The 21,814-nt window shown below is 42.6% G+C and overlaps 1 protein-coding gene across 1 annotated transcript in view; it reads right to left on the reverse strand.

Annotated features, from left to right (window-relative positions):
* Positions 1-17,431: 17,431 nt before the first annotated feature.
* si:dkey-3d4.3 (leucine-zipper-like transcriptional regulator 1 homolog) overlaps positions 17,432-21,814 on the reverse strand; it is a 36,151-nt gene continuing 31,768 nt past the window's right edge. The window contains exon 8 of the mRNA XM_061724557.1: positions 17,432-19,172. Within this exon, the coding sequence (XP_061580541.1) occupies positions 18,560-19,172 (613 nt within the window). The 3' untranslated portion in view covers positions 17,432-18,559. The remainder of the gene's footprint in view (positions 19,173-21,814) is intronic.

A 21,814-nucleotide genomic window follows, 5' to 3' on the forward strand; every position in this document is an offset into this window, starting at 1 on the left:
TAGCGGTAGAAATAACTCATTACACCCTTGCTGCTGGTTCCTCCTTTAATTATTATGATTTATTTTTTGTGTGCAAAAACATTCTTACATTTCTTAAAAGTTGTCTGATTGTGACAGGTCTCATAATTATCGAAATAAAACCCTAGATAAACACAAATCTGGGTTCAAGTTAAATCAAAGTCAAAGTTAAATCCTAACCATGTCCGGTTTGGCCCGTGTTTGGTTTGGATCATGTCCGGTTTGGACCGTGTCTTGTGGATATTACAAAGTTCACATAGAGCGTCTCTAACAATGCTGTTGAAACATATTGGCCTGTTTTTTAAATTAAGATATCATCTGCCTTTATCCACACTCTAAACTATGTACAAAACTCTCACATTATAATGACTAGAATGTTATATGGTGCAACACGTACCCGAGTTATCTTAAAAAACATAAAAGCCTTCAAAAGAAGATAATAAGAGCTTTGTCATGAGTATTCTGCCCCCACATCTCATCTATTCCATCACTTTTGTCTCCTTCGGGTAACAGAATTAAATGTGTACCAAAACGTAACATAACAAATAATAGATTGACTGAGCTCGTTCCAGTCAGTGGTCTACAGCACACCGATAAAACCAAAAAAAAAAAAACATCTTATCTATGGCACAAGAAGAAGACCGAACCATTGCTTGCAGGGGCCCACAGATCTGTAACGAGATCGACAGGGCCTTAAAAACATTCAAATTCATCTCCACCATTAAAAAATCCTTAAAGACCAAATTGCTCTGTTGATTTACTTGAGACCATTTGTTGAATCTGTAACTGATTGATCAGAGGTAACAAAATCTGCGCTGTGTGGAATGAAAGATGTGTTTTTGTTGTGTTGTTATTATGCAGTAAGTACACTGTATGTATCCAGGATCCCCCCTTTCCAGAGACCTGATTCAGACATTGATAACTTATAGCTATGTACGATATGAACATCATTCTCTGTGCGTGTGTGAATAAGAAAAACTTAAACTTATCTGTATGAGGCTGAGTCCTCGCAGTCCCGTACCGTGAGTCTTCAGGGTTAATAAGGGCTAAGGGTCCTGCACATGTGGGCTGGATCTGGGCCAGATTTGAGCCAAACATTTCCAGTCAGTTTACAAATGTCTGATTTTATACCATCAACATTTTAGATTATCCATCCATTTTCATCTGCTTATCCAGGACCGGGTCGAGGGGGCAACAATCTGAGCAGAGATGCCCAGACTTCCCTCTCCCCAAGCCAGACAAGAGACAGTCATGTCCTGGGTCTTCCCTGGGGTCTCCTCCTGGTGGGACATGCCTGGAACACCTCCTTAGGGAGGAACCCCTCAGCTGACTCCTCTCAATGTGAAGGAGCAGCGGCTCTTCTCACCCTCTCTAAAGGAGCGTCCAACCACCCTGTGGAGGAAACTCATCTCGGCTGCTTGTATTCGGTCATTACCCAAAGTTAATGACCATAAGTGAGGGTGGGAGCCTAGATTGACTGGTAAATCGAGAGCTGCGCCTTTCGACTCAGCTCCCTCTTCACCACAACGGTCCGGTACACCGACCGCATAACTGCAGACGCTGCACCGATCCGTCTGTCAATGTTACACTCCACCCTTTTCGAGGTGAGAACCATGGTCTTGGATTAGGAGGTGCTGATTCTAATCCCAGCCGCTTTGCACTCATTTGCAAACCGCTGCAGCACATGCTGAAGGTCCTGGCCCGATGAAGCCAACAGGACAACATCATCTGGAAAAAGCAGAGAGGAAATTCAGTGGTTCCCAAACTCCCAAACAAAGACCCCTATAAATCCTGTCCATAAAGATTATGAATAGAACCGGTGATGAATGGTAGCCTTGCCAGAGTCTAACATGGACTGGGAACAGGTCTGACTTACTGCAATGCGAACCAAGCTCCTGCTCGAGTCGTACAAAGTACGAACAGCCCCTAGCAGAGGGCCCTGGCTGGACCCCACACTTGCGGAGCATCCCCTACAGAATACCACGAGGGACATGGTCAAATGCCTTCTCCAGATCCACAAAACACGTGGGTTGGTTTGGTAAACTCTCATAAACCCTCAAGCACCCTGTGGAGGGTATAGAGCTGGTCCAGTGTTCTACGACTAAGACGAAAACCACATTGTTCCTCCTGAATCCGACGCTTGACGATCAGCCAAATTCTCCTCTCCAGTACCCTGGCGTAGATTGGCCGAGAAGTGTGTTACCATATTTAAGCACATTCTCTGGTCTCCCTTTTTAAAAATAGGGGCACCCTGCCACGATTGCTACCCAAACCAGATTGCATCTGCCCCTCATGGCCCTTCCTGTCGGTGGTGAACATACTGGAAGGCGGGCCAACATCGCCAATTTGGGCTGAGCCCTGCCAGGTCCCACGTTCAAAGATCCAGCCAACAGGCTTTTATTTTTTCCGAGCCCCAGCCCCAGGGCTGGCTCCAGTATGGGGCCCCGGTGACGCCAATCCGGACTTCATAACAGTGCTTGTTGGTCTTCTATTCATGATTGGCATGATTTTAGACTAAATGTATTCAAGTAAGCAGAACTGATTCACAACACATTCAATTCAATTCAATTTTATTTGTATAGCGTCTAATACAACAGAGTTGTCTCTAGACGCTTTCCAGAGACCCAGAACATGACCCCCGAGCAATTATTACATAAACAATGGCAGGTAAAAACTCCCCTAGTGGAAGGGAAGAAACCTTGAGCAGGACCAGGTTCATAAGGGGGGACCCTCCTGCCGAAGGCCAGATTTGAGGGGGGGGGGTGATTTGTGTGTCATCAGCATAGCAGTGAAAAGAGATGTTATATTTTCTAAGAATGGATCCCAGGGGGAGCATGTACAGGGAAAAGAGTATGGGCTCCAGAATAGACCCTTGAGGAACACAAAAGGGAGAGGAGCAGAGGGGGATACCAATCCCTCCAGGCAGACAGAAGAACTTCTGTCTGTTAGGCAGGATCTAAACTGTTCCAGAGCCTCTGATGCCAGCACAGTGTTCCAGACGTGAGATTAAGATTCCGTGATCTACAGTGTCAAATGCAGCTGTGAGATCAAGGAGGATCAGGATGGCAGAATCTCCAGTCAGTGATTGACAACAAATCATTAAAAACCTTAAGTAGCACTGATTCAGTGCTGTGGAAGGCTTTAAAACCAGATTGGAGAGGTTCCAGGATACGATGTGTATCTAAAAAAGACTGTAGTTTTTGCAATACAAGTTTCTCCAGAATCTTGGATAAAAATGGAAGTTTTGAAATAGGTCTGTAGTTGGACAGTACTGAAGTGTCTAAATTGTTTTTTTTTTTTTTTTATCAATGGCTAAACAACAGCATGCTTAAACTTCTTAGGCATGACACCAGAGGCAAGGCTATTGTTTATAATTGATAAAATGCTGGGACCTGTAGTCTCAATTGTCTGTTTAATGAGAAGTGAAGGAACGGATTTGCTTAAAGCGGAGAGAGATATTGGCTCAAACTGACTAAAAGTGACAGGACAAGTGACAGAGATCGAGGGGTCAATAGAGGGAGGGGTTATCACAGCTCTGATGCTGGTAATTTGGGATGTAAAGTACTGCATGAATCTTTCACCACTAACTGAGGAGGTGTCCAACTCAACAGGCTGGTGGATATTGAGAGCAGTGTTAATAGTGTTGAAAAGAACACGGGGTTCGTTACAATTGCAATATCAGACAGTATCAGAAAAATATTTATTTTTTTCAGATTTAACAGTTTTTTTTAATATCTGAGCCATGTTTCCTTTACAATGTCAAAAGATACATTAAAATTATCTTTTTTCCACCTGCGTTACGCCCTCATACACTCTCGCATGACTGAGCGAGAAGTGTCAGTTAGCCATGGCTCTTTTTTTGTTTTAGGGCGCAGTGTTTTAAAAGGTGCAATTCTGTCCAGGATGTTTTCGCAGGTAGAATAAAAAGCAGAGGTTAGTCGCTCAGTATCAAAATGAACAAGAATTTGAGCCTCTGCAGCACTTTTAAATGCAGCAGAGAAACGAGTAGCAGTAGTTGGGTTTATAATATGGCACCTGCGCGCCGGAGCGCAACGGTTAGCGGTATGACCGTCAGAAGGGATTTCAAATAACATGTGTGACAGCATGTGATCAGAAAAAACAGCGTCATGGACCTTTAGGTTTTGCACAGGTAATCCACAGGATAGCACTTACCTAAAACTATTATGAAAAACACGTTTTTTCTTGCTTTAACATATATAAAGTGGTCTCCCCTCAGCCTGCCAACACAGAGAAGGAGGAAAGCAACCAATTTCTGCAGGGTCTGTACAGCCGCCCGGATGAGCCATCCATTGTCATGTGACTTCTACGAGCCGTTCAGATTTGCGCATTTTCGTTACATAACCAAAATGCAAACCACGCCTCGGTCGGCCTCCGCTGCATGAAACCACGCCCACAACTAACTCCGCCGGCCGGAGCTTCCGCCATTGTTCCGAAGCGGTGTATCGTGTGGCTGTTTCAACAACGAGGGACAGTAAAAATTAGGTTTTGCATCGACATTTACCCTCATAAAAGGATCAGTTCCAACAGTATGGACCCGGCAACTGCACACAAGGCAGCGGTAAGTGACGGAAATCTTTTAGGTTATTTATATTTGTCTACAAGTATGATCTTTGCATGCGTTAGTATTTAGCTTAGCTAACACCGGAGCTCTATTAATAATACATTTTTTTCTGTTTATGGTTTCAGATATTCCAAGCAATGCACCTGAAGTTGTTTATGTACGACACCTTCAGAAGACGCACGGTCCTTCCTTGAGCCAGCAATAGTGCATAAATGTTATTTTATTTTTTTTAACACTAAAGTTGCCATTTGTGAACATTGAGTGTTGTGATTTCTTTACAGTTAACATGATTCATTTGTCTTGTAACATAAGAAATGAAATGATGAGGAATCGGAGTAAAGAACTGTGGTGTACCTGTTTAGAATTCAATTAAATCTTCCTGTGTGAAGACGGGGTGACCCCTTCCCTCTTCAGGGAACTAAAGGCTGATTTTTGGTTCTGCGTTACACCAACACAGAGCCTACGGCGTAGGGTACGCGTCGATTTAACGCAGAACCGTAATTCAGGCTTTAAGATTCCAGGGAGTCGTTTACAACGTGTCATAACTGCATGCGAGCGTCCGACTATTGCGTCGAGCTGCGTGACATCGGACGCTCTCTGTCCACACTGAAACCGTTAAACTCGCGGCCAGTTAGGACAGTCCAATAGAAAATAAAGCAATGGAATTGATTTTGTCACTGGCGCTCGCTTGCATCGCATGGGACACGCTTTAATAGTGTACGGAGCCAGTTCTTCTGCCCGGAGCAAGGCTTTGTGTCCTCCCCTGCTACAAGCCATTCAGGCAGCCAATCAGCACAGAGCCTCATCATCATAGCCTCCCCTCCCCTCAGAATCCCTCATAGAGAAGGAGGTTAGAAGCGGTAAAAATAAAGACATGGCCCAGAAGCTGAATTTCTGATTTATGTAGAAAAAACAAGTTTCTGATTGTTTTTAAGACATCAAGGCCTGTTTAAAATATACATTAAATGCGATAATATGTCACCTTTAATCTAACAGCCAGACACATGTTGAACAAGATTAAAAGACTATGGGCCCAATTTACTAAGATCCTAAATAAAGAGTACTAAATTGCGTGTGCACTGAAAAAGTTTGCGCGTGCTGTTGTTGTGTGGTTTGCAGGTGATCAACTAAGATTGCTTGCGCAATTGATAACAGGTGCAAACTGCAGTATTTAAATGAGGTGTTGCGCGTTACGGTTTGCGAGCGCAAACTTTGCGCCATGGAGAGTCTGGATGAATCCGTGTATCATTCGTTCTTTCCATTTTCAATTGCCAATCAAAAACCAAAACATGAAAAAGTGACTGGTTATGTTGTTATTAGTTTTTTATTATAACACAAAAAACGGAAAAACGGCTGGTTTTTCATATTTCAATTTTAGGCACAGATCAAAAATACGAAATCGAAAAATGGGCCACAGGACTGAATTTGATTTTAATATTTAATTGGTCGGGTTTACGTGACCCGGCGGTGCTCGGCATGATCTGAGGAGAAAAAGACAATCAGAGACAGAGCTGGAGAGCGCTTTGATTCATCTATTTATGAGTTAAGTTTTTATTCAGATGTCCACAGTATATTGCAAATATTATATATTATATAGCAAACACTGACAGTAAATGTGTGACAGACGGGACCATCATATGGCCGAAAGAAGAGAAGAGACGTGTTCAGAACAGCGCACAGAGCGCACACTAAAGGCGTATTTATGGTTCCGCGTTACACCAACGCAGAACCGACGGCGTAGGTTACGCGGCGACGCACACCGCACCGCGACCCTACGCTGTCGATTTAACGCAGAACCATAATTCAGGTGAAGCTGCAGTCTGTCTGCGCTGATACTGACACAGCGGGTCGGAGCGGATTTGGTCATGATGTTTAACCTGTGTTTTGTGATTAATAAGCACGGGTTTTAATTAAATGTAATTTACGAAGGATGATTTCACGTTCAATAAGATAAATAATCAATAAAATACAAAGTTTTGGCACAAAGGCTTGGCTTGCTTGTGGGCGAGTGGAGTGGGGCACAATAAGAGAAGGTGGCAAGAAGGCGGAGAACTAAAGAAAAAGTGGCCTTTAATAAAACCTCTGCAACCATTTTTAAAATAGCATGCAGCAGAATAAAGACTCTCTCTCTGCGTATTCTTTGATTTTGGATGTCGCCTCCTTGCCACAATAACAGCAGCAGCAGATTAGCACCTTCCTTTCGAACGTATTAAATACAGACGAAATCACAATACGCGCAATAACTTTCAGGCTTGGTAAATCTCATTGCGTGTGTAAATGAACATATTTGCATTTTCCCCTCCCAGTATTTAGCGCTTTCTGGCGGTTACGCCCCATATTGATTATTCATCAGGGCAAAAGTATTAAATGGATTGCGTGCGCTATTCTGCGCATTTCAGAGACGCAGTCCTCTTTGCACGCCGTTAGTAGATCAGCTCGCACATTGGTTTGCGGGTGCTGTCAAGTTTGCACAGGTTTTTACGCACGCAAACCTTTAGTAAATCGGCCCTATGAGGTTAATAAAATCGTTTGAAAGAGGTTTGGAGGGGCAGCAAACATGAATGTTGAAATGTCCAACCATTAAAACATGATCATACTCTATTTAGTCATGATCCGTGACAGAAAGTGAGAAAAGTCCTGAATGAAGTCCTTATTATATTTCGGGGGGGCGGTATATTACAGCACAAGCCTCCCCCACGTCCAGTTGTCCTCAGGGAGTTTAAATAGGAGCAATCAGGGAATAAAAGTTCTGCAAAAGGGCTCAATTCACCAACACATAGCCAGGTTTCAGTGAGGCACAGCAGATCCAAGTTGTCTGTTTTGAAGAAGTCATTCAGAATAAATGTCTTATTCCCAAGCAAACGAGCATTAACAAGTGCAATCCTGATAGAAGCCGCCTCACTCTCCTTCTGGGGTGCCTGGCCGACTGGCCGAAGATTATGCAGGTTTACCCCACCTCTGCGGAGACGTGGTGAGCGAGCGTGTTGGGTGTGGACCTCCTCCGGAGGAACGCTGATTGGCCTCAGCCAGGTGTAAGCAGGTTCCAGGTAGCGCCAGGACACAATGACTGCAGTCCGTTGGAAAAACTGATGCCAGAATCCGATGTCTTGATCCTGGAGTAGGTGATAGAAGGAACTTCACCCTCACCAGCAGACCGCTGCGCTTACCCCGGCGTTTGCACGGCCCCGGGTGCCGATGGACAGGAGCGTGGCGTATACATGCAGGTATATCTGATAGAAGTGGATAGAAGGGGGAGGAAAGTACTTTCCATCATGATCACGATACGCCAGGTCTTTGTAAGACACACGGATGCTGAGGAGTGACTGTCGATCATAGGTCCTAAGACATTTAACTTTGCTGGTAACAAGTGTAAAAACCAGGACTAACACAGACAGATACAACAGGACTGACAGCAGCTGACGGCAGGCCAAACACACTGGTGACATCGTGGAAGCTACGTCACAGGTTCAAAATGCCAAAGAACCCAAAGAATCAAAGAATCAGATAATGTTCTCACACATTTGGAGAAGCATGGCATCAGGGTGAAGCTGTCAAGATGTCAGTTTATCCAGAGCAGTGTTGAGTATCTGGGACATTGCATTGATAAAGATGGTTTACATCCCACAAAAGAAAAGGTGATTGCCATAAAAAAAGCACCTGAGCCCAAAAATGTCACAGAACTGAAGTCTTTCGTAAGCCGGGCATACACTGTGCGATTATCAGCTCGTTTTGAGCCGATTTTCCAGTCGTGCGACTTTTTTTTGATCGGGCCCGATTTCTACCCAATCGTTGCTCGTGCCTCGTGCAGTGTACGTGGGGTAACGACGAGAGATTAACACCTCACGACGAGCTCCCGATCACAAATCGTGAGGTCGCAAGAAAATCCAGCATGTTTGAAATTCTCGTGAGGTACCGCACAGTTGAAGCAGTGCTGCGACCCGATTTGCCTCATCCTTTTGCAGAGATCATGCGCAATCTCTGATGTCACGTCAAAAACTATTATTTGTAGTTTAAGGGCCAAATCCACAAAAGGATTGCGCAGCTTTTGCGGCCGCTAAACCGGTGCAAATGAGACAAAAAGAGAGCGTCTAATTCACAAAGCACCCGCAAAGGGGGAATTGCTCCACAAACTGCGCTGCCAAGCAAATAGTGGCAGTCTGCGCCTGTGCCATTTGCATGCATGCAAATTAGGTAATATTCATACATTCGGCGCAAAATTGCCCCCTTTCTATGCAAATAAGCCTCATTGCAAAAAGCGCCTAATTCATAAAGGCCAGGGCTATTTGCCACACGCAAAAATAGTGGAGCAAAATACCGTCTTTTGGAAGCGTGTATTAAACTGCGCGCAAACTCCTCATTCCCCATCTCTCTGTTTCTCTCTCTCTCAATGTCATTCAAGCCTGTGTGATACTGAATGATATTAAGGGTGAAATCTATAGTCAGACATGACTGTACACAATCAGATCAAGTGGGGTTGTGGACTTATCTCGGATTTAAATATAAAAATAACAGGAGCTCAGGATTCATCCATGTACAGTAAGGGGCTGCTTTATTACAAACAATTCCACCATATAAACATATAAATCTAGAATGTGTGTGTTTAACAGCTTAATAATGTCATCACATATCACAACATATATTAGACTTATAATAAAATAGCGCTGATCGTGTCCCTGTGAAGCTCAGCATCAGTCAGGACTCTCAGCTGCTGCTGCAGATGCAGCCGCTGGACGGGTGGGCTGCCACCCGTCCCTTGAAATACGGAATTGTTACGTAATTGGGAATTAGAATTCATATAAAACCGTTTATTCCGTATTTCACAATCGTCCCATGCGCGTCTGTCACATACGCACACACTAGTTAAGCCTAATTATGCTTAAATAATGGTCCGCGTTAAATCGACGCAGAGACTACGCCGTAGGGTACGCGGCGACGCGCACTGTACGGTGCGCCAGCCCGTACAGTGCTCTGCGTCGATTTAACGCGGAACCATAAATCAGCCTTCAGTGTGTGCGCTGTCTGTTGTTGGGAAAACCTCTTTTTTCTCTTCTCACTTTGCTGGGACGCCGGTCCCTCCGCCGAGACACAACTTTTGCGGTTTGCGTTCTTTGTTGTGTCTAAAAATGATGCGCAGTGCCCACCCAATCAGAAACGGTACAGATATTTTGGGATTGTTTTAATATATAAAAAATTTAAATTATAAAAAACTAAAGGATCCCCATAACCTTTGATCAGGTAGGCAGCCAGGACGCACGTTTGGGTGGGAACAGCCCACCCCAAAACCAGCCTCGAGTTCCAGTACACAGAGGTCCGACGGGAGGATTATGAACGTATAGTGTGAGCAGACGGGTCGCATCCGAGCATTGGCTCGTACAGTGTGAGAACATAAATCGTGGGTTCTGAACTTTTGAACTCCGCGATCTAGTCGTGCAGTGTGAGATGGGGCAGTCTCATACGATTCAAAATATCGCACAGTGTATTCCCGGCTTTAGGCCTTCAGAACTATTACAGCCGGTTCCTGCAAAACCTCTCCACCGTGCATCAGGCTCTGCGTAACCTGATTAAAAGGGACTCAAAGTGGGTTTGGACTGCTGAATGTGCAAAAGCATTTGAAGATGCAAAGAAAATACTGCAGCAGAACATGGTGTTAGTACACTACAACACCCGCTGCCACTGCAAATTGCATGTGATGCATCACCTTATGGAGGTGGAGCTGTAATTTCTCATGTAACAGAAAATGGAGAGGAACGACCGGTGGCATTTGCATCAAGGACACTCACTGAGCCAGAGAGGATCGAAGGATACTTTGTACGCAGACAGGAGTTATCTGCTGATCAAGGCTGCATTCTCTGGGGGGCAACGAGTCATCATACCCCCAGTTTATTGACAGAGGATCTCCATCTCCATCTCCATGGAGGATCTCCATCATGAACATCCAGGTATCTGCCGCATGAAGGTTCTTTCCCGCAGTTACCTCTGGTGGCCAGGGTGTGCTCAGTCTGCCAAGCAGTCCAATAAAATGCCAGTGGTAGCGCAGTTACATCCTTGGTAGTGGCCAGAAAGCGTGTGGCAAAGAGTTCACATTGATTTTGCAGAGAAAGATAAACAGTATTTTTTGGTTGTCATAGATAGCCATTCAAAATGGTTAGAGGTGTTCCCCATTTCCTCCATCACTTCTTACAACACCATTGAAGTGCTGCGTGGTCCGTTTGATTCGTATTACCTGCCCGAAGAGCTAGTATCAGACAATGGCCCGCAGCTAGTGTCAAATGAGTTTATTCAGTTTCTGGAGAGTAATGGAGTCAAACACACTGCTGTACCTGCCTACCACCCAGCATCAAATGGAGCAGCAGAGAGATCAGTACAAATCCTAAAACGTGCTCTGAGGAAGAATGTGCTGGACGCAGAGGGCAAAGCTTCCTTGCCACTCAGTCACAGACTTGCAAATTTCCTTCTCATGTACCACAGCACACCCCACACAGTGACGGGACGTACTCCAGCTGAGTTATTCCTGAAACGGCAGTTAAGAACAAGTTTCAGTTTACTCCAGCTGGAGCTTGGCAGACGGATCGAAGGAAAACAAGCAGCTCAGAAGCATCATCATGACCAGGGGTCAGCAACCCGCGGCTCTAGAGCCGCATGCGGCTCTTTAGCGCTGCCCTAGGGGCTCCTGGAGCTTTTTCAAAAATTTTTCACCTTTTTTTCATTTTTTTCCCCTTTTTCTTCTTTTTTTCTTCCTTTTTTCTCTTTTTTTTCTCTTTCTTTTCTCTTTTTTTTTTTCTTTTTTTCCTTTTTTTCTTTCTTTTCTTGTTTTTTTTGCTTTTTTCTTCTTTTTTTCCCTTTTTTCTTCTTTTTTTCTTCCTTTTTTTTCTCTTTCTTTGTCTTTATTTTCTCTTTTTTCTCTTTTTTTCCTTTTTTTTCTTTCTTTTCTTGTTTTTTTTTCTTATTTTTTTCCTTTTTTTCCTCTTTTTTTTCTTCCTTTTTCCTTTCCTTTTTAATCTCGACATTTCGGCTTTTTTCTCGACATTTCGACTTTTTTCTCAACATTTGAACTTTTTTCTCGAGATTGTACTTCAACATTAATCTCAACATTTTGACTTTTTTTCTCTAAATATTGACTTTTTTCTCCACATTTCGACATTTCTCCTTTCACCATTTGTCTTCATTCTAAGGTTTATACCTTTAGACCTTTCATTTTTTGCGGATCCAGACATATTCGTTTTTTGTGTTTTTGGTCGAATATGGCTCTTTCAACATTTTGGGTTGCCGACCCCTGATCATGACAAAAGGGCCCCCCTGTTCATTTTTTCCTGTAGGAAGAGGCAGTTCGAGATTTCAGGGGAGTGGAAAAATGACGACGAAAGTACTGAAAAGACTGGGAACTGTCAAGAGGGACAGAGACGGCGCACACTGCATGTGGATCACATGTTACCATGGCGAGGAAACCAGGAGAGACTGCCAGTGTTCTTGTCTCCACCAGTTCCAGAAAATGTGCCATCAGTACAAATGGACAGTGCTGTTCCAGTTTCATTACCTACACCATCAGTGAGCAAGACACCACCCACTGTCATCACTGAACCAGATTCAGGGACTGCTGAGTTGCCATCATCAGCACCCAGATCACCCAGAACCAGAACCCCGCTGGTGGACCGCAGGTACCCAGAAAGGTTTCGAGTACCACCACAAAGACTGAATCTCTGAAGACAGTATATTTATCTGGTTGAAAAATGTATAAATACTGTTTGTATGATACTTTATGTTCCTGTTACAATTAAGGGTTAAGAGTTCAGTACTATGGAAAAATTATTACTTAAGTGGATTTTTTTGATTGTGGGGGTTTTTCTTTGGAAGAACGGCTACAGTTCTAAAAGGGGAGGAATGTAATAGAGTGATCTATGTTGTTTTTGTTGCCATCTCCTGGTGAATGTTAGGTAATGTGCTTATGTGGTTACCTTTTGGTTGGCCAACGATTTATGTATGTGGTGCGCAACCGGTACGCAGAGGTGGACAGAGTACTCGACCCCAGTACTTGAGTAAGAGTACAAATACTACTGGTCAAAATTTACTCCGTTACAAGTAAAAGTAACTCAGTCAAAATATTACTAGAGTAAGAGTAGAAAAGTACTTGCTTTTAAAGGTACTTAAGTATCCAAAAGTAAATGCTTTTAAATTTACTTTAAGTAAAAGTAAGAGTAAGAGTAAGAGTAAATTTCTTATTTTCCACATCAGTAAATTACTATATTTTTTCTAAATTAATTTAAGGATCTTTTAACTCTTGTTTCTGAGAATTAACTCTTTGAAACCAGCTGCACTGATGTGCTGCTTTTAGAACCACAATGTTATATAAAACCTGCAGAAACACCAAAAACAAATCAAATGAATGGGATCATAAGAGGACAGCAGATGATGCAGAGTTTATTAACAATCATGAACTGAAACCAAATGAACCTGCACCATCCAACTAAGTCTGGATCCCCCTCAAAGACCACTGCTTTACAAAAAACTACATCTCTGCTTTCAATAACTCAATGTTGAAGTCACTTAACTTTACAGGAAGGACATGTACCAGTACAATATAGCAATATAGAGCACAACAAACTGTGTCCCCATTCAGCCATTCAGAGGCTTGACATATTTCCGCTTTACGTACATCCCAGTGGAGAGCGTGCACTGTGATAGGTCTCCTCCTTTGACAAAAACAGCTTGTGTCCAATAGGATTTTAGGGAAGAAGAAAAAAGAGCAGACCTGAAAGTTACGAGTACTTTTCAGCCTTCCTAGAAATTTACTCGAGTAAAAGTAAAAATATTTGTCTTGGAAATGTATTCAAGTAAGAGTAATACGTACCAAAGAAATCTAATACTCAAGTAAAGTACAAATCCTCTAGATGTGTACTTAAGTACAGTACTCAAGTAAATTTACTCCGTTACTGTCCACCACTACCGGTACGGAAAGCTGCTAGTCTGTTTTCGTAAGCATGAAGTAAAGCCACTGTTCACTTCATCACCTGGCCTGCTTATTGACTCCAACCCAGTATATTACATTCACCTAATGTATTGAAAGTAATAATAACACTGTTAAAACAAACATATTGTGATTTAATAAAGAAAACTATGTGTGTTTTCTTACATCTCTGAAGTGGCACAACAAACTCAGGACCGAATTATGATGACGTAGCAGCGAGACAGTCTCACTAAATGCAGGCCAAGCAAAACCAGAGTTATGATCAACAGTGTACACTGCACTTTTTTCTGAATATTGTCATCACATTTGATGCACATTTGGTGCAGAAAATAATGGGAAAAAACCTGCCATTCTCATTAGCTCTTGCAAGCAAAAGCAAAAACCAAATCTTGAGACCTCCTTTCCTTTTGGTGTAAAAATGCATGTCAGCCAATAGACAAAAAATAAAAAATAAAAAATGATAACGCACAGTATTTGGTTGGTGAGGAAGAGGAGACCTTTGTGGGAGTGAAAGCGACAGAGATAGTTTTGAAATGCTGAGTCCAGGTGGAAACAGCTGCAGAAACACACCTGGAAGTGTCCGGACTGTGACGTGGATGTCTTGCGGTGGACAGTAACTTTTCTTTTGTAAATGGTACAAATAATTTGTGTGCCGTCTTATTTTGACACTTGATTTTTTTGGAAATCGAAAAAAAACATGAGGCATTGATTCCATTCTAATATAAAATGTGTGTATCTTTGTTGTTTGCTGAATTTACTCAATTGAATTAAAAAATACTAACTGGAAATTAGGAAGGAAATTAACTGATACAGTAGTCATTAAAGTCTCTTCAAAGATTCACTGTATAGAGTTATTGCTGTGGGCAGGAAGGATCTCATGTAGAGGTCTGAAGGGTCTCCTGTAGAGGTATGGCAGATCTCCCATAGAGGTCTGCTAACAACTAGTGATAGTGCCAGACAGTTCTTTGTTTTTCAACCACCAGCTGACAGGACAGTGACAACAGTGAGCAGTAATCCTACAGCCTGTTGGCAACGATATTTGGTTGGCAACGATAGTGCACATCCTCCTGATAAAGATATCTATGGGCTCAAATTAAAGCCATAAATATTTTGTATCTGTGAAAAGATGTTCACGTGTAATAAGGTTTTGCAGCTGTATAAAACAATTTGTGCTTGTGAAAATAAACTTTGTACTTGTAGAAATATTGTGTGCATGTGTAGAACATTTTTGTAGCTGTGGAATTAATTCGTCTGTGTGCAACATTGGATATACAAAGCTACAAACTTTTTTTTACAACTATGAATTATGGCACTGTTTTGACGTGCCAATAATAAGAGCCAATCAGCGATCTTTGGCACGCATTTCAAAGCCAGAGCAGTCGATAAAACAGAGTGGCGACAACTTTTGTTCTCGCCGCCAGAGCGGTCACGTGGTTCATGGAGGCCCCGCGAGTTTCCAAACAAAGCTTGAGCTGTCATGTTAGTCAATGGGACAGACAGCAGTGAGCTCGCTTTTGAACGGTAAATATTAAAATAAACCGTACACAGGTACATTTGCAGCTGATAATGAATCACTGTGAATACATCAATGTCAGTCACGTGTATTGAATGGCTGGATGACAACTAAAAGCCTAATTTGACAAGCTTTTCTGTGTTATTTGGGGGGAGGGAAAACTTCGCTTCATGGATTGCAGATAAATTAGCAACTGAACTGTAATCTGGTGCAATGCATCTCTTGTGTAGCTACATGAGATTCATGCAAGCGATTTAATACTCCCTTACAGGACTGTCTCAGAAAATTAGAATATTGATTTTCTGTAATGCAATTACAAAAACAAAAATGTCATACATTCTGGATTCATTACAAATCAACTGAAATATTGCAAGCCTTTTATTTTAATATTGCTGATCATGGCTTACAGCTTAAGAAAACTCAAATATCCTATCTCAAAAAATTTGAATATTCTGGGAATCTTAATCTTAAACTGTAAGCCATAATCAGCAATATTAAAATAATAAAAGGCTTATTTGTAATACATTTGTAATCAGCACAAATTATCTGTCCCCATATGATAAAATCCACCATCCCTCCCTGATTTTTTATTTTTTTTTACAACTCGAGTACTGTTGGGGACCTCTATGCTAAGTACAGTAGAGAGTGAGGGGAAGGATGAGAACAAGGCAATGTGGACTGCTTCGTCGAGTGGTGTGCAACCAACTATCTGCACCTTGGAGTTTACCTGGATAACAAAATGAACTGAGCAAAGAACACTGGGACTGTGTACAAGAAGGGCCAGTCGTCTGTATTTCCTGAAGAGGCTCAAGTCATTCAATGTTTGTAACATGCCGGAAATGTTCTACCAGTCGGTGGTAGCCAGCACGTTTTTCTTTGCTGTTGTGTGCTGGGGCAGCAGGCTGAGGGCAGCAGACGCCAACAGGATCATCAGAAGGCCGGCTGAGCCTCATTTGAGGAGGTATACACAATAAAAGTGGCAGAAATAAATAATATCCTATTATTATATAGGTCCCGGAACATCGGACGGGAGGGAGAGAAAAGGTCCTGTAAGTGGGGAAAAAAACATTTAATAACTGCGTGTGGTGACGCAATCAAACGGCAAACAGCGTGGAATGAGCGGCGTGTGGTGTTAAATGCAGCAAACATGTCAGCATGTCAGATCATTACTGAGATGTGGGGAAAAAGCAGAGGACACGAGAAATGATCCAGGCTGAGTTGGATTTGGGAAACGGCTTGGAGCTTCGCCGGTGTATGGAGAAGGATTGTGGACCAGGTAGATATATATGTCCGCAAACGACAAATCTGGCAGGTTTTTGGCAGACTGGAGTGGAGTCAGTAATTAATAAAGCTATTATATACGGATCGAAACCTAAAGTATCAATTTTCTGTAGATACCGTTGCTGTTCTTCGGGAGTTAAGTGAGTTATTAGGTGAGACGTCATATTGGCTGCGCGACGGAAAGGTCCTCGGTCGGTCCTCAAGATGGCGCTGACAACAAAAAATGTCACGTGACTGAAACCCATGAATACTGGACAACTCTCACCCTCTCCACCAGGTGCTAACCTCGAGCAGAAGCTCTTTCAGCATCAGACTCATTCGCCCCCGGTGTAACACAGAACGCCAGAGAAAGTCTTTTCTTCCTGTGGCCATCAGACTCTTGAATTCAGCCACCTCCTGCCGTGAGAGGAACAGTGGACACACTGATGTCACTCAGTCTTCAATCTTCACTTCATCACTTTACTGGTTGTACAGTTAATGCAATTTATGCTACTTATCACTTTGTCTCCGTATTACTTATTTAGTGTAATATAGTAAACTTATTTTTATTTATTTACTATTTTCCTGTATTATTTCCCCAACCTGTACTGTAACTGCTGCACAGAAATTTCCCTCAGGATAAATAAAGCATCTTGAATCTTGAATTCAGCTCTCAGCTGTTAAATTTTGCACAAGGTTGTTTAAATGTGCTCATTAAAAATAAAAGACAAGAAAGACGGACACTTCATTCGAAAATACACCTCTCAATGAACTTTGCTGCCAGTCTCCTTGGTGTTGCATCGACCACCACTATATCGTTCACCTGCTGCTGTACTTTATTGCACATGTGCAACTCTCACCAGGGATAGGAAGGGAGGGTGATGCCTCACTCTGTTGAACATGTGGTTACAATTTTTGGGATATGCAATTATCAGCAGAGATAGGAATGAGGATCAAGCTTCACGCTGCTGAAACTTTCTTTTTTCCCCGACATCTTCTATCAATTTTTGTAGACAATGTGTACTAATCATTTCACCCCTAGAGACGACATGTACGTAGCTGCTGCACAGAAATACACCAGACTTGGAGAGGGAACTTCTTCTGGTCTTGCTGACCACTTTAATGCTTTTACAGAATAAGAACTGTACCAGTACGGTTCAAGTTTTAGCCAAGGAAACTAAAACATGGACTTGAACCAGCAACCTGCCGCAGAAAACAACTCTGAACCTTCTGACTCACTCACAATCTTTATTTATTGGTATTAAAATTGTGCGCGGATCATTTTAAGTCCCGCCGGGTTTCACATCAGTTTGGTTCTGGGAGGAGTATCCGACCTGGCAGGTGACAGTAAATGAAAGTAGCAGTTCAGATGTTTCTATACGTCCATCTGTGTAAAATGGATGTTCAAGTGTTCTTTAAATACAGTGAGTACAGAAGTTAGTACCCACTCATTTTTCATCCTGTGTTTATTTTGCCAATCCCAAGAGGGAAAGACATCAGCAAACTGTAACTACATGTTAGTTTAGACGGGGTCATAAAGGTGTTTCTTAGCGATTCCGAGATCAACGTTCTGCAGCGAGGAAGAAAACACTCCAGAAAGTTGTCTTCCAGGAGTGGACGTCTCAGTAAAGGCAAAGCTCAAAAAGAAAACCATCTTAGAGCCTCCAGGCCTCAGCAGGTATGTTAATGACTGATGGATGACGTCCAAACCCTCAGCCCTCCACCACTGCGCCTCACAGGGGTATGAAGTGTTTCTCTTCCTCTGGACAGATTAGACCAGAGGGGAGATGTTTGGTCCATAACACTGTTTGGAGAAAATCAAATACAGCAGCTCAGCAGAAACTCCTCAGACCCACTGCCAAGCACGGTGGTGGAGGAGTCATGGTTTGGGCTCGTTTTCAACAGGAAGTGGTTCCAAACGCAGCAGCACATGTGCATGAGAGCGATGACATACTGTATAAACCAATCAAGCCTGTTGATCATCTAATATTAAGACCTGCTGGGATCAGATGATTTGATATTTCATTTCAATGACTGTGCATCATTACTTACAAATACTTGCGTCCTTCAAAAAGGTGTGAAATGTATAAATTCACATGAAAACATCATGAATTTAGAAAAGTATCAAAATAAATGAGTATTTTCTTATTTACAGGCTGTCAGAAACCCTTTTAACACACTTGTTTCTGCACTGATACGCGTGGGGTGTATTGGTTACAAAGTGCTACGAGTCCGTCAGGGTCATCTGCCAGGTGGAGATGGGACTGTGTCTGGAGTGCGGTCTCCCCCCCAACACCAGCATCAGATCAGGCAGATGATCGCTGATATCTCCATCCTCCCCATCCATCAGCTCCCCCGTCAAGCTCAGCTGCTTCCTGAAACCTTTGTTCTCAAACGTCAGGCAGCTTCCCATCAGCTTCGGGTCACTCCTGTGGTCCGGTTCTGAAGGGCGGTTCCTGTGTCTGTAGCTCTTGTCTGGGCTGAACGTCTCCAGCTCTATTGCGCCTTCTGAGCCCAGAAAAGTCTGTGGTGCAGGGTAGCACTTGTTGTTAAAGGCCTTGGATTTCCTGTCCAGTGCCTCGGTCTGGAGTCCCGGACCAGAACAGGGTCCGTCGGTGCTGGACGTGTAGCTGGGACCCAGCCCTGCGCAGCAGTGGTGAATTTTGTCTGGAGGGGAGGAGCCTGGGAGCGCGGCGACCTTGGTCCAGGTCTGAGAGCTGAAACAGTATCTCCATAAGCAGCAGTTTGGAGAGTTCTGGCTCTCACCGCCTCCGAAGACCAGCATGCTGTCTTTGTAGGTGACGGCCGAGTGGCCCACCAGCCTTGGAGGTCCAGACCTGAAGAAACAACCACAGGTGGAGTTAATGCCAGGAAACAAAGCAAAAACGCGATGGCCAAACACTCAGATGAAGAGCAGTCAGTGGTGGACAGTAACGGAGTAAATTTACTTGAGTACTGTACTTAAGTACATATCCAGAGGATTTGTACTTTACTTGAGTATTAGATTTCTTTGGTACTTATTACTCTTACTTGAATACATTTCCAAGACAAATATTTTTACTTTTACTTGAGTAAATTTCTAGGAAGGCTGAAAAGTACTCGTTACTTTCAGGTCTGCTCTTTTTTCTTCTTCCCTAAAATCCTATTGGACACAAGCTGTTTTTTTCAAAGGAGGAGACCTATCACAGTGCACGCTCTCCACTGGGATGTACGTAAAGCGGAAATACGTCAAGCCTCCCCTGAGGGGGATCCAGACTTAGTTGGATGGTGCAGGTTCATTTGGTTTCAGTTCATGATTGTTAATAAACTCTGCATCATCTGCTGTCCTCTTATGATCCCATTCATTTGATTTGTTTTTGCTGTTTCTGCAGGTTTTATATAACATTGTGGTTCTAAAAGCAGCACATCAGGTTTCAAAGAGTTAATTCTCAGAAACAAAAGTTAAAAGATCCTTAATTAAATTAAATAAATCAAATTAATTTAGAAAAAATATAGTAATTTACTGATGTGGAAAATAAGAAATTTACTCTTACTCTTACTTTTACTTAAAGTAAATTTAAAAGCATTTACCTTTGGATACTTAAGTACCTTTAAAAGCAAGTACTTTTCTACTCTTACTCGAGTAATATTTTGACTGAGCTACTTTTACTTGTAACAGAGTAAATTTTGACCAGTAGTATTTGTACTCTTACTCAAGTACTGGGGTCGAGTACTCTGTCCACCTCTGAGAGCAGTAGACATGTTCCACCATGTTGTAATACAGAAACAGAAAAGACTAAATGAAAAAGTGGTTCAGAAGATAAACCTGAGAAGCCCCCAGGGTCAACTCAGCACAACTCTCACATGGTCGACCTTCCCATCATTGGACAACCCGCTCTAACACCTGAGCTACTGCCGCCCCATCTACATGTGTCTGTACAAGACTCTAATCTGGGCCGCTGTGAGGCTACAGTCCTCCTGCATTGGTCACAGGTTTGAGTCCTGGCCTGCGGCCCTTTGCTACATGTCGTCTCCATTCTCTCTCTTTCTACCCTTTTCCTGACTACACTTTGAATAAAAAGCCACTAGAGCCACAGAATCTTTGAAAAAAAAAAGAAAGAAAAGAAGAGTGGTCTACAGAGGACTTCATCGTCCACTGAATGATTGACACGTGTCCAGGTCCAGACCAGCATTCCTCCACCACCAGTGGGTCTGAGGTGGTTCTGCTGGTTTCCTCCAAACATGGTTCTGGACATGAAGACCAAACATCTCCACGTTGGTCTCGTGTGTCCAGAGGTCTGCTGGTTTGTTCAGATGCAGGTTTGCAGGACATCAGTCCTTAAACTTAAAATGTATTTATATAGCACTTTTCATGCACCTGGAGTGCAACACAAAGTGCTTTACATTAATACATAAAATAACAATCTCCCTTGACCCCCCCCACTCCCCGTACCCTTATTCATACGACATACAAACAGCATATTATATAGATGCATACACACCCGGCACCCCCCACCCTTGTAATAAAAATGGAGTATGGCTGAGCACTGATAGACCAGGGGTCCGTTTCACAAAGCAGGTTCAACAAACTCTGAGTCTAATCCTGAACTCTTAGTTGATCTACTCTGAGATCAGAAACTCTGAGTTTTCGGTTCCAGAACAGCGGATTTGAGTTAATTTACTCAACTCTAAGTAGTTTCACCTGGAGTTAAGCGCGTGCGCCACAACTATAAAAAGCCAGTATCTATAGAGCCCTGATACAACAATTCACCATGGCAACCGGCGACACAAAAGATCCACATACTTTTTTTTTTTGTAAACTTTATTTAACATTTCAATTTACAAAATCCCTTTGAGGAAACGTTAGTTTGCATCTGAAGATCCACATACTTCACGCCGTGTCCTTTTTCACCCGAATGGAATTAGAGATTTTAATGCGCGCATACGGCGAATTTGAACATGTTTTTCGAAAAAAAGAGTAACACCGCAGCACAGAATATAATATAACATTAATTGAACAGATCTCTACATCATTCACCTGCAATCCTGTGGAACCCCTTGATGGCTTGGACAGGTTTATGTAGGCTTGCCACCCGTCCCTTGAAATACGGAATTGTTCCGTAATTTGGGAATTGGGAATTAAAAGTTGCGTTCCATATTGAACCAATACAGACACATATTATGCTCTTATTTATTCATGTCATAATATACAGGTGGAGGTCGGAAAATTTGAATATATTGCAAAACCTCATTCGTAGTAAATTCAACTTAAGGTGAAACAAATATTATTTCCCACTACATGCAAAGTGAGATATTTCAAGCCTTTATTTGTTATAATTTTGATGATTATGGCTCACAGTTTATGAAAACCCCAAATGAAAAATCTCAAAACATTAGAATATATTATGAAATCATTAAACAATTCAATCATCAAAATTATAACAAATAAAGGATTAACATATATTGCTTTGCCTGTAATGAGACTATGTATAATGTACAT

This window comes from Cololabis saira, chromosome 6 (genome assembly GCF_033807715.1).
Source record: "Cololabis saira isolate AMF1-May2022 chromosome 6, fColSai1.1, whole genome shotgun sequence".
Classification (NCBI taxonomy): Eukaryota; Metazoa; Chordata; class Actinopteri; order Beloniformes; family Belonidae; genus Cololabis; species Cololabis saira.